Raw genomic sequence first — 12,591 nt, 5'->3', positions numbered from 1 at the left:
TCCCTTGGGGTGGATGGGGCTTTCAAACACGCAAGGTCATTTTTTTCCTTGGTAGCAGGAATTGAACCCAGGACCTCATACTTGCCAGGCAGGCATTGCCACTGAGCTAAATCTCCAGACCCACAAGGTCACTTTCTCTACATAGCAGTGTGGATGAAAGGGGGGCACTGTCACGGGGCGACATCCCTCGACCTTTGAGTACTTCTTAGTCTTGCTAAATTGCCTGGGTTGGAAGTAAACTTTCGATCTTCCTGCTTCGGCTTCTCAAGTGGCTGGGGTTTCACACGGGCCCTGGGGGCAGGCGAGAGTTAAGCCCCCACCCCATTATGGGTGTCCAGGATTCCTGGAGCCCTCTGGGCTTTGTACCTCTGCAGCACTTTCAGAAGAGAAGAATGGCACTGCCCCGCCCCCCAGACAGAGCCTGTCTGGCTCAGAACCAGCCCCAGCAGAGCAGGGAAGGAGGCCCTGGGAACTTTTCTTTCTGTGGCCCAGGGCGTCTGGGTGGGATGGGGCCAGAATGCTCTGTGGAGGAGGGAGGGGACAGCTGGAGGGGAGCCGTGAAAAGGGATCACTGTTCCCAGCCCTAGGGGAGCTGCCTATTGCCAGGGCTACGAGAGCAGCTGTGAAGAAATGTACGCACTTGCACATGCGTGGAGAATGTGAAGAGCCCTGGTGGCAGGCAGGGCTGTTTTTTAGGGCCCTGCTGCCTGGTGTGGGGTTGGTCTGACAGGTCACCCCACGGGTTTGGTGGCCAAGCTTGGGGGCCAGCAGTTGGGGGAGGAAGCACAGATCCAAGGAGCAGCTAGAGGAGGGTGCACCCCAGCAGCCTGTACAGTGGAACACCCGTTTTGAGACCACACCTGCCAAACCCCAGCAGAGCTCCATGCACAATGGGGTCTCCGTTTTTCTCGAGACAGTCCTGCTTTATAGTTCAGGCTGGGCTTGAACTCTCTGGGTAGCTCTGGCTGGGCTTGAACTTACAGTAATTCTTCTGCCTCAGCCTCCCGAAGGCTGGGATTGCAGTGTGTGCCGCTGTGCCTGGCGGCACCCAAAATGGACCATTTTTGTTGAACTAATTTTTTGGTAACTACTTTTGAGGTTGGTATAGGACAGAGAAAGATGGCCAAAAAGGTAAACTAACGTTAAAGTAAAGCAGTAAGCTGGGCTGCAAAGCACTTTAACTGCGCTGACCTAACAGCCACACAAGGTTCTGACTAACTTAGAGCTGCTTGCTTCCACACCAAGTTTGCTCTCCGCAGGACAGAAACAAAGTAACCATCAAGACTTCAAAGGAGATTTATTTTCTTTTAGGAAGGGTTGAGGGGGACTTCACAAGAATCTGAAGCCAGTAACTAGAAAGGAAGATAAATAAAATACAAAGCCAGTATGTTGTGGTGAAACTCCAGAAAACACTGAAAAAAATCTTTACAGTTTAAAACTGCTTCACTTTATACATAATTACAAATTAATATACAGCATCTGGGTTGTGACCCATCTTTTTACTGAATAGGAGTTAGCACAGAATGCTCATACAGCGTTTGGGAACGGCTGCCCCACCTTCCTGCTATGGGGCAAGGGACACGAACAGCCAGGCTCACCAGACGCGATGCCAAGTGAGTGCGCTGGGACCCCCATCTCAGTGGTGCAAGGGCAGGGCACAGCTCCAAGGAAGGTCCCCACAGGGGCCCAGAGGGACACTGGCTCCCTCTGAGGAGGACAGGCCTCCGGGGGCCAGTGGGGGCTGCCCAGCCTCGAACCTCAGTGAGACCGAGGATGACTGATAGCCTACCAGTCTCTTGACAAATTACAATAGATAAGCATGTGGAAAGGCCCCGCTCCTTCTCTTTTCCTTCCTTTTTATGGCAGCATTAAAATACTTTTTGTTTCAATTCCTGGCCAGCAGGTAGCAGATTCCAAAGCTCTGGTTAACTAGGAATGTTATGCTACAATGAAAGAAAAACTATGCACCCAAACCCAACAACCCCTCCCCTTGGTCTTGGAGGAAGGGTGAGTTCAGCAGGGCTGAAGGGACAGCCCAGGACACTGGTGAGTCCACAGCTGGTCCTGCTCAGGGAAGGAGGCCTTCTGCACTGCCTGGAACCACCCCAAGCCCACTACCCAGGACTGTCTGCACCTCCTCCTAGGGCTGCTTCCTCTGGGCACAAGTGGCCACCCATCCTCCCAGTAAACTTTTAGCCCCAAACAAATGCCAAATCCTTGCAAAAAAACAGGCAGCAGGAGAGCATCAGGGGTGAAGGAACACAATACAGAGTACTTCTATTGAGGTGCTTTCTGACCTACCCTTGATTTAAGGCAGGACCTATTAAGCCCTGTGCACGCAAACCACCCACCAAGAAAGGAACAAACAGGACCCCAAAGATCTCAAAAATATGTGCCACTAGCACTAAGGCCTAGGCAGGCAATGTGGAAAGATTCTCGGAGGAGCAGCTCTTAGTGGTATAACCCTGAGACGTGGGCAAGGCAATGGCAGGGGTCGTACCTTTTCAAGAAAGTCTTGAGAAGGATTTTCTTCCTCACAAGACCACTCTCCTAGGGCAGAGGGAATGTTGGCAGAGCCAAATATGGCAATTTGCATGTTTTAACCTTCTCCATTTACTAAGGAAACAGTTTATATATTTGATTGTCTCAAAAATGGAGCCAACTGAGGAGACAGCTTTTAAAGTGCACGTCACCCAACCAGCTGGGGGGACAGCCACTGAGATGACTAACTTTCGGGGGCAGGTGCAGTGTCCGTTCAGAAGTGCACTACAAGCTGGCTGGAGCTGGGGACAGTATTTGAATCTGTTCCTCAATCACAATTTCAGGCATCTGATTTCTTTAGCCTGAGGAAGAACTATGGCTTCCTAGTGTGGGAGACCATAAGGGAAAAACAATCCAGGTCCCTGGAAACCATCCCCGGGGCGCTGACTGGGGAACTAGAGCAGTCTCGGGGCACAAGCAGAAGCACCACAGCAGTTATCCTGGGTAGTTCCCAAGCACAGCAACCAGTCCCAGAGGCCAAATCCAAAGGGGAACAGAGAGAGCAGGCAAGTGAAAGCACAGTCCTCTAAGCATCTCCTGCACAACCACCTGTATTTCTGCAGGAGAGCTGCAGTGCAGGGGAAGTCAAGACCCGACCTTCTGAGTTCATCTTGCCCAACCAGAACCTGGCCACGTTCTGAGTGAGCGAGGGGTGGGGGAAGAGGTGAAATCTCCCTTTTTACAATGACCTGAACCAGCAAAGCAAGGGAATCGGCACAGCTGGGGCGGGGGAGTAACAGACACCTGAAGATAAACATCACACCTGCAGGGACGCATGCACACGGCTCCTCCCAGCTTCCCGACAGCACCTGGCTGGGGCTGGAGCTGGAGCTGGGGCTGGGGCTGGAGCTGGAGCTGGGGCTGGAGCTGCTAGCCCGGCCCCATGGGCTCTGGGAAAGGTCATGGCAGGCTCAGCTCTGCCTTGGAGTTGTGTGGACTGGAAGCAGCAGCTGACTTTGCTGTTTTGGGTCTTTTAGTTTCATGTAAAAAAAAAATGAGCTGAGTTTGGCCTAAACCGTACTAGTCCTCAAGGAAGAAGACGTCCCTTGATAAAAGCCCTATCGGGAGTAGGGGAGAGAAGGCACAGGGCCTCCCCAGTGCCACCTCAGAGTCCAGCTGGCTCTCAAGGCACCTGAAAGAGAGGAGCGAGCAGTGCTGGCTGCTCGGCACTCTCTGCACTGATCAGCTGAGTGAACTGCTGGGCTAGAACAAACACGACACACACACACACAAATAAATAAAACAAATTTAGGCTAAAATTTTAAACCAGACCTCTTTCAAATAAACTGAAAGATAAATATCCATCTGCAAGGCCAGCTTGCAATTCATCAACAAGCACCACGTTACAGATTTTTGTCTTTAGAAAGAAATGTTCAAAGCCTCATGGTTCTGAGAGGCAAAAAGCAAGAACTGAAGGCCACTTACGAAACACAGCATTTCCAGGTTTCCTCTGCCAGGAAGCAGCATGGCGGCACAGGGAGCCTCCAAGGGAGCCCTTACCAAAGAGCTACCCTGCCACACCAGCAGTGAAAGCCTCAAGCACACAGCTCGAAACGGGGAAGGGGAAAGAAAACCCAGGCAGCCTGTGAGACCTTCGTGGGGTACAGCACAGTTAAAGGGCTCTGGATTTAAACAGTTTTTCAGAACCGCATTTTGCTGAGGGAGGCCTAACAGAATGAGCATGCCTCTGCTGTGGGGCTCCTCCCTCTTGTGCACACGCGGAAACGGTACACCAGGCTTAACCCTACACCTGCACCCACCGCTCAGCCAGCCATCCTGGGGTACCTCGAGGGGCTCAGGCCATGGTTGGGTTGCAGGTGCGAGACTGGAAGCTGCTTGGCTGGGCACCCCAGTGGAGCTGTTATGAGGACTCTTCTGAGTGCTCAGTGAACCCCAAAGTATCGCACTGCAGGGCTAACACTGCGATGCCTCTCTACGCCCTCTGTGCCTAGGAGCTATAGGCAAGTATCTTGGAAAGTCCAGTTGGTTCTTTGGAATTTGGGGAAACAGTCTTTTGTAAGTTAAACCTGGGAAATCAAGATCAAGGTGGTTTACAGATCTTATGCTTTTTTTCCTTTATCCACATCAAGAACCCTACCACTGGTTTCACAGGTGTCTGTCACCCCTTCAAAGATGAAATGAGAAAAGGGTGACACAAGCATAGAGTGGTTTACAGGGACCCCACCTCCGTGGGCTATGGTGAAGCGGAGGCCCCTGTGGCTGGGCTGAGCAAAGCTGGGGCACTGAACATGCGCACAGATGCAGTCCTCCCTACCTGTGTGATTCTGCTGTGCTCCCCACATAAAAGGGAGACCCTTAGGGATTCCTGACATGTCCCAAACTATCCCCTCTACTTCTGGAGCCACAACTTTCAGGTTAATGTCCTGAGCACAGCCTACCCAGCCCTCAGTCCAGAGCAGTCACAGATCAAGCCTGGAGTGGAGTCTGGGCCGCCTCCCTGCCAACACTCAAGACCATCTGCTGCTTCTTGTGCAGGACCTGGGGTGCCCAGGACGATGCTGGGGAGCAGTGGACATCCAGTGTGGAGACTTGTGCGTGAGGGACAGGAGGAGAGGCAGGAAGGCACGGAGGCCAGATTTGAAGGAAGAGGTCAGCAGAAGATCTCCTCACCCTCTGCTGATGCTTCTGATGCAGGGCCGTCTGAAACAGTGAAACCAAGAATGAGAAAGAAATCCCAGACACCTTCCTTTCCATCTCCTTTCCTCCACTTGGGCCAAGTCTGCTGTGATACACAAGGGTTCTGGGCTCATGGACAGTGAACTGGACACCTAGGGGTTCCAGGCTGACTCGGCAAGCAAGTGCTAAACTTGAAATTTTAACCTCAGCACTAGAATTCTATCAAAAGTCCTGAGAAACACAAATTTTTTTTTAACCTCCTACGTAAAAAGGCAGCACTCAATCCTACTAACAAAGTACAGGAGAGGATTCAGGAGAAAATGGCATAGGCTGAAGGGGCACTTAATACAGTTTAACCACAGGCTCTGGGTTTACCGCTGAAATAGTCTCTGGGCTTCAGTTTCTTCATTTCTCCTGGCCACCAGGAGCATCTACTTGACACAGTCACTACAGGATCCAACTGCTACTTGTTATATTACCAGTCGCTGGACTAGGTCTAGACAGACAGGAGGGCCTGCATGTGTTCATCTGAGGGGGTTCCAGTTCTTGAGTCTGAAACTAGGACTTGTGCCCTTCACCTTGCTTGTGTGTGGTGCACAGGATACGTCCTGACACTTACTGCACGCACATCCTACGCTCGCCCAGCAAGTGGCTAAGGCCAGGGTGACGACAGCCTGACTTTCCTGCCTCTGAGCTGTGCCCTCTTCAGCTGCTCCCGCTCCTTAGAACTCACAATCACTGTGGGACCTGGGGGACTCACCGCCTGGCTGGGGGCGGCTTCCTTTGTTCTTCTTCTTCTTCTCCTTCTTTTCCTTTGGCTTAGCCAACCCAAACAGGCGGGTGGAGGTGGAGGTGCTTGAAGGGGCCTGGCTCTGCCCCTCTGGCACTTTGTTCGTCTGGCTGGTTGAACTCAGTATGTGAAAAGGCCCCTTATCTTTGTGTGTCCGAGAGATGCTATTCCTTTTGGGGGACACTGAAAGTTCTGAGTCCAATGATCCTGACTTGGTCACTGCAGGTACAGAGGGCAAGGACGACTCCTCAGGACTGGGAAGGAAGGACGGGATCCTCATGAGCTTGGTGTGTTGTGATACCTGCACATATTCAAGAGAAGGCATTTTCAGCGGGTGGAGTCAGCACCCAGTGCTCACTCAGTAATTACTGGCTGCATTCAACTTTGTGTGTTGGTGGGTTAGGACGCATCCACACACCAGGACGCACAGGAACTCACTGTGAGAAGGTTCAAAACATTTTAATCTGCTGGACACTTCCCAGTAGTATCTCTGAACATGTTAAAATCACCTTCGATACCATTAATATTTTCAGTGCAGGTACTAATGTCAATAACAAAGATTAATAGTACCTTGATGGGGCAGTTTAGGCCTCCCAATTCATTCCCTAAAGAAACAAGGAAAACTATGTATTTAGCTTTCAAGATTTACACAAGGATATAGATAATTATTTCAGGGCAAAGAGATTATAGACCTCTCCAGATTAGAGGGTAAATCCTGGCTAAAGGTTAAACCAAAGGTAAAGAGGATCATCTGTTCTGTGCTATCTCAGGTGCCTGGAAACTGTCCACTGTCAAAGCCCCACTGATTTTATTGGAGGGAACAGCATCCATCTTTGTGTCATAAAAAGCAACAGAGCAATTTGTTGCTGCTAGTTATGCTAAAACCTCTACATAAAGTGAACACTGCCTCTGAAACTCTGGGAGATAATGCTTTTCCTTCATGGTCCAAGGTCAGTCAAAGAAATGTCAATGTGATAGAGGAGTTTTAACAGACAGAGAGACCCATGTACAAACAACCAGGCTGTCCATGGAGTATCACTCAAGTAAACTCGGTGCCAGTGTGCTGAGTAACTGGAAGCCAGTCTGTAAAAACAGCAGCTCAGCAAGCAGGCATTAAGCCAGGCCCATGTAAGTCTCATCTGCCCAGGAGTCCATCCTCTTGCTAGGCTGGGCTTTGTCCTGTCACTGATGCGGCTGACACTCTGCAAGAGTCCTTCATGAGCTGCTGTCTCTGATCACAACTGCACCTGGCACAAATTTCCTTACGAGGGGGACAAGACAAAGGCAGCTGGGTCCCCAAATCCTAACTGCCATCATCTCAGACGTGCTGAGGCTACTCTAGCTCATGCTGGGGTGGTGGCTGAAGTGCTAGTCGGCCAGAAGGGCTAGTCTGCCCATTCCCACTCTCCAACCTGCTAGACACAACCGGGGTAGAGACTGTCACAAACGTGGGACAAAGCAAAGGTTAAAGTGAGTGTGGCAGCTCTGCGCCCTGCCTCACAGTGCTGGTAGTGTGAGCTGCCTCCTCCCTGCTCAGGCGCTCGGCAGGCTCCTGGTACCTGGCTCAGGTTCCGCTCCATCTGCCTCTGGCTGAACTGCTCCATGTCCCGCCGCAGTTGCTCCTGCTCCCGCTCCAGTTGCTTCTGAGCAGTGCGCAGCCGCTCCAGATCACTCTGGTACACGCCCTTCTTCTGCTGGAGCTCCTCCCAGTCCCGGTGCAGGTCCTGCTGCCCACGCTGCACCTTCTCCTCGCGTTCAGCCAGCCGTGCCTCCCGCTCCCGCAGCTCCCGCTCCCGGGCCTCCCACTCCCGCTCCCGCCGGCGCTTTTCCTCCAGGTGCTGTGCCTGCTGCTTCTGCAAGTTGGCCAGGTCCTGGCGCTGCTTCTCCAGGCTGCGCTGCTTCTCCTGCTCGATGAGGGAGCTGGGACGGGACACACTCCGTGTGAGTGCCCTCTCGGTCAGCACCAGCTTCTGGTCCTCAATGTAGCTGTCCTGCTGCAACACCACACCCTGAGGGAGGCACACAGAGGGCTGTGCAATGCTGGCTGTGGAGCAGAGTCACCTGCCGGGACCCATCCTGTTGGTGCATCTGTGGGCACTGTTTAAGACTGAGTCTCCAGTCCACAGCAGCTCAACTTCAGGGCCCACAGAACTCCACCCACGGCACTTGTGACTTTCCTGGAGAGCCAGGACACTGTTTATCCCTAAGTGACTGACAATGTCAGTGCTCACAACTGAACCTGCACTGTCTCTCTGATAAGGTGAAGGAAGCCCCATACCTGCAGGGTGCTGAGGAGTTCGTACAGATGAACAATGCTCCGGACAACCTGCAAAAAGAGCAACATAGAAACCAGGGCTTGATAAAGTTCAGAACCCATCATGCTAGGTGGTTATGACATCTTTAATATTACAAGGGGCTTGATTTTAATGAAATCTTTTAAAGCTGAAACTATCAAGGGGAATAAGTGAACAGAAGTAGCCAAGAAAAAAGACCAAACAAAATAATGTGTTCATCAGAGGGATACCAGGATCCATCGAAAGTGTTACAAAGTTTCTGTTGTTTAAAGAGACTAAGATAAAAGTGGTATATATACTAAGTAACAGAACAGAAAAGCCTTAAGAATTTAGTATACAAATAGCCGGTCTACTCAATTTGAAAAGGAAGAAGGTTAAATTAATTGTTCGGAGAAAACTGCTCACTTTTGTAGAAAGTTGGGACCTCGGCTCACACACTGACAAAGAATCTGAGTAGGTTAATATGTTAAAAGTAAAAACAAACATAAAAGAGCTACAAGAAAATATGAGCGAAGGCTTTCCTAAAAAGATGAGATTGAAGAAACTAATGTGAAAAGCAAAGAGAAAGCAAAGAAAAAAAAAATCACTGATTTTTAAAAAAGGTTTATGCCAGGTAAGCCTATAATCCCAGCTACTCAGCAGGCTGGGGCAAGAGGACCTCAAGTTTGAGGGCAGCGTGGGCAATCTAGCAAGGTTCTATCCCAAAAAAATAAAAATAAAAAGGCTCTTGTACATGATTGGGGGAAGGAGAAGAGCACTGCTTGTGTATCTGTTTTAAGGCATTTACAAGAGAAACACAACTGGCCAGTTACATGAAATATTATGAAAAATAACTCGAGTCCTGCGTGTACAGCAGCTCAGTCTGAAGTAGAGTACGCTTGCATGCACAAACCCTGCATTCAACCCCCACTACCATAACAGTAAAAAAGAAATGCCCCTTGAACTTACGTAACCAACAAATGAAATTAAAACTGAACACTTTTAACCTAATGAAAAGATACTTCCCTATCCCAAGTATGGGGGAATGAACTCAGGATCTGTGCACTGAGCTACATCTCTGTCCCACTCTGCCTTACATTTAAATTTTAAGACTCGGGATTTAGCTCAGTGGCGTAAGTGCCTAATTAGGTAAACTCAAGGTTGTGAGTTCAATCCCCCCTCCCAATAAATAAATTTTAAGATAGGCACTTGCTAAGTTGTTTGGGTTGGGTTGTGATCATCCTGCCTTGACCTAGTTTTTCTGTTTCCTTTGATGGTACTGGGCATTGAACCCAGGGCTTTGTGCATGTCAGACCAGTACAGTACTCTACCACTGAACTACAACATCCTCAGCCCCAAATATTCTTTATAATGTCCTTACCTCACTGTTTCTTTTAGGCACAAATACCAGGTTAGCATTTCCACCCTATAAAACAAAAAATCGCATTTAAAAACGTATTTTGATGCAAAAGTTATACTAAATGCATTTCTATGTTACACTGTAGTTTCTTATTTTCTACCATAAATTCTCACAGCAAAGATCTGAGGTTGAACTATTTATTACAGAAGTTTTAAGAATAGATCCAGTTGGTGAGGCACCTACAGAAACTTAATGAAACTGGTCCTGGCAGGGCCATGGTAGCTCGGGAATGTAAAGTAAGCACGCTTTATGCTGGGCAGGCCGAGGACACTCTCAGCTACATAGTTTGTGTTTTGAAATGTGCTTTCTCCTGAAAGTTGCAAGTCAGGCATTCAAAACAAGATCAAAGTGGAGTAACTGCTAAGTTTCAAAGAGGTTCATAGTGTGTTCTACACAGAAATACCTTTTTAAGACCGCTATCTGACTCTGTTCTCCTAAGGTCTTGGCCTTCATCTCCTTCTTCCTTCTCACCTCCTAAAACCAAGCAAAGAATACAGTGTAGTTAGTTCAGGGTTATGACATTTATAAATCCTATTAATGCCAAGAAAGTACAAGCCACGATTAAGAATTTCTGTGAAGAAGAACTAGAAGCAGGAGGCAAAACAGTATCATTTACCCAACGTGCTTGGAACCAGAAGTGTTCTGCACTGTGGATGCTGGAGTATCCACATGCATTACTGAAGTATCTTGGGCATGCATCCAAATCAGAAAGTCACTGTTTCACATATGCCTTTAGACAGATAGCCAAAAGGTAACTTTACACAGTACTGTTAGTGTGCCTGCATTCTGACTTCAACCTGACACATGAGTTCAATTGTAGAATATTTCACTGTGGCATGACACTGGCATTTACGAAGTTTTGGATTTTGAAGCACTCTGGATTTGAATTTTTGGGTTAGTGATGCCTACTGTATTACTATTTAAAATGAGTGTCTGACAGATTTTTGGTTTGGGCTGCCTCTACTAGATTCTCAGTGTTTCAGAACCTCATTAAAACATGCACTGAATAAATGGGAAAAAGGAGGCGGAATTGCCAAACCCAGGTCATTTTAGCTGTGTGTGAAACTTGGGGGTTGCTTACCTTTAGCCACATTCATCTGATGGCTGTCAAACCCTCCAAAGGTCTCTGCTCTCCGGGGCAAGGATACAGGGCCAACCATGGCTTCTTGCTCCACAGAGCTGCCGACGGCCTGGGCAAAGGTACCTCCCAGGCTTCCGCTCACCAGACCCTGAAGAAGCTCCACTGCAGAGGCAAAATACACACACATACCTGACTGGGCCTCTGCAGAAGGGTGAACTGATGGCCTATAATGCATGACTTTCCCTGCCCAGAGTGTATCTGCTGTTCAGCACTCAGGGTTTTGTTAGATTGTACTGGAAATTTCAACTGTCCTTCCACAGGTCTGGGAAATTTTAAGTGATCCAGGGAAGGAAAAAGTAATTGCATGAGACTGGCTCCTGGAGTGAGATCCAAAGGAGCCAAAAACAAATCTTTAGAGAGTTTTAAGGAAGGCCAGTTTAAGACCAAAAAAGTGGTGAAGCTTTTGCCTCTCGGATAAAAGTGGGCTCAAGGGGTTGGAGAAGTCTAAGCATGTGAATTCTCAACTCCCACTCCCCTGAGTTTTCGTCTAGGGCGGGGCCCATAAAACTGTGAAAATATTAGATATGGAACCAATCTGAGCAGGAGAGGAACAACAGGAAAAAAGAATGGGCCACATTAAGAAAATGACACAGAGCATATAAGGACCAAAGTCAAAACAGAACAAAAGGGGCTGGGGATTTAGCTCAGCTGCATAAGCACCTGCCTTACAAGTAGGCGGTCGTGAGTTCGATCCCCCGGTACCGATTAAAATGAAAAAGACAAAAAAAAAAACAAAAACAAAAAAAAAAAAAAACCAGAACAAAGCAAACCAACAAGACATGGCAAAACCCAAAGAACTGGAGACAAAACAAAACATAGAAATGATAAATAAATATAAGATTTGTAACATCCAATAAAAAAGGCTTGATAGGAGAAACAATGTTCAAAGGTTCAAAAATAAGATAACAAGAATATAAAAATGATCTGCCAGTGGGTAATAGAAATTTTGGAGTAAAAAAAATCACAACCAGTAAACATGAAAACTAATTTAGGAATAATCTCTAAAATCAGAAACATTTGAAACCACACATTAAAACACGACCACTATGAACTTCAGAGCAACCCAGAATAACCACCAAGGTCCAGTTTAGAAAACTACCTGGATTTAGGGGAAACAAAAATAAAACATCTAGGCAAAGAACATGTGACTTTTATGGGAAAATCAAATTATCATCAGCCTCTGATAGCAATGCTTTAGGCTAGTACAAAATGAAGTAACATTTGAGAAAAATTAAACATATCAGGAGAAGAAAATAGGGGCCAAAGATTTTGTAGCCTACAGACGAGACTTGCAAGTGTAAAGTATATAAATTATTCCCAACATGTGAGAAACTCAAGGGATTATTCTGAGGCTTTCCTGAAGCAGCAGCTGGAGCTAAGTTTCAGATGTCCAGGCCTGCCACAGGGATAGTGACCTATGCACTGGTAGTGAATGCCGATTACATGTTACTACAGAGCAGAAGCTACAGGTCAGGGCCACAGAGGAAAGAACACACCATGAGGGGTTCCAGGCTGACACTTGTGGGGACACTTCAACATGAAGTGCATGAAAACGCTCTCTGGTGGCAGGCACAATAGTATTCTGATTCTGTTGTGTGTGTTTTGAGAGGGGATAAAGACTGACTAAACATAGGGTATCCTGCAAGACAAGGATATAAGAATGAAGGTTCCCAGTGTGAAAGAAAGGTGATATACTTGAAAGAGATTAGACCCACGACAAACCCTGCAGCTCTAGGTTTATCTAGTTCATTGGTTTTTTTTTTTTTTTTTTTTGTCTTTTTCCTTTTTA

At 47.9% G+C, this 12,591-nt stretch overlaps 1 protein-coding gene across 11 annotated transcripts in view; it reads right to left on the bottom strand.

Annotated features, from left to right (window-relative positions):
* Positions 1 to 1,280: 1,280 nt before the first annotated feature.
* Positions 1,281 to 12,591, bottom strand: part of Akap13 (A-kinase anchoring protein 13) — a 302,450-nt gene continuing 291,139 nt past the window's right edge. For all 11 annotated transcript variants that reach the window (XM_063249996.1, XM_063249997.1, XM_063249998.1 and 8 more), the window contains 7 exons: positions 10,743 to 10,904; positions 10,065 to 10,135; positions 9,623 to 9,667; positions 8,247 to 8,294; positions 7,528 to 7,977; positions 5,939 to 6,269; positions 1,281 to 5,202 (listed from right to left, as the gene is read on the bottom strand). In XM_063249996.1, the coding sequence (XP_063106066.1) occupies positions 5,153 to 5,202; positions 5,939 to 6,269; positions 7,528 to 7,977; positions 8,247 to 8,294; positions 9,623 to 9,667; positions 10,065 to 10,135; positions 10,743 to 10,904 (1,157 nt within the window). In that variant the 3' untranslated portion in view covers positions 1,281 to 5,152. The remainder of the gene's footprint in view (positions 5,203 to 5,938; positions 6,270 to 7,527; positions 7,978 to 8,246; positions 8,295 to 9,622; positions 9,668 to 10,064; positions 10,136 to 10,742; positions 10,905 to 12,591) is intronic.

This window comes from Cavia porcellus, unplaced genomic scaffold (assembly GCF_034190915.1).
Source record: "Cavia porcellus strain 051 isolate PalLab524CR breed Dunkin Hartley unplaced genomic scaffold, mCavPor4.1 scaffold_6, whole genome shotgun sequence".
NCBI classification, from domain to species: Eukaryota; Metazoa; Chordata; class Mammalia; order Rodentia; family Caviidae; genus Cavia; species Cavia porcellus.
Note: the sequence above shows the minus strand (reverse complement) of the source record. Positions and strands in the feature narration are given on the sequence as shown.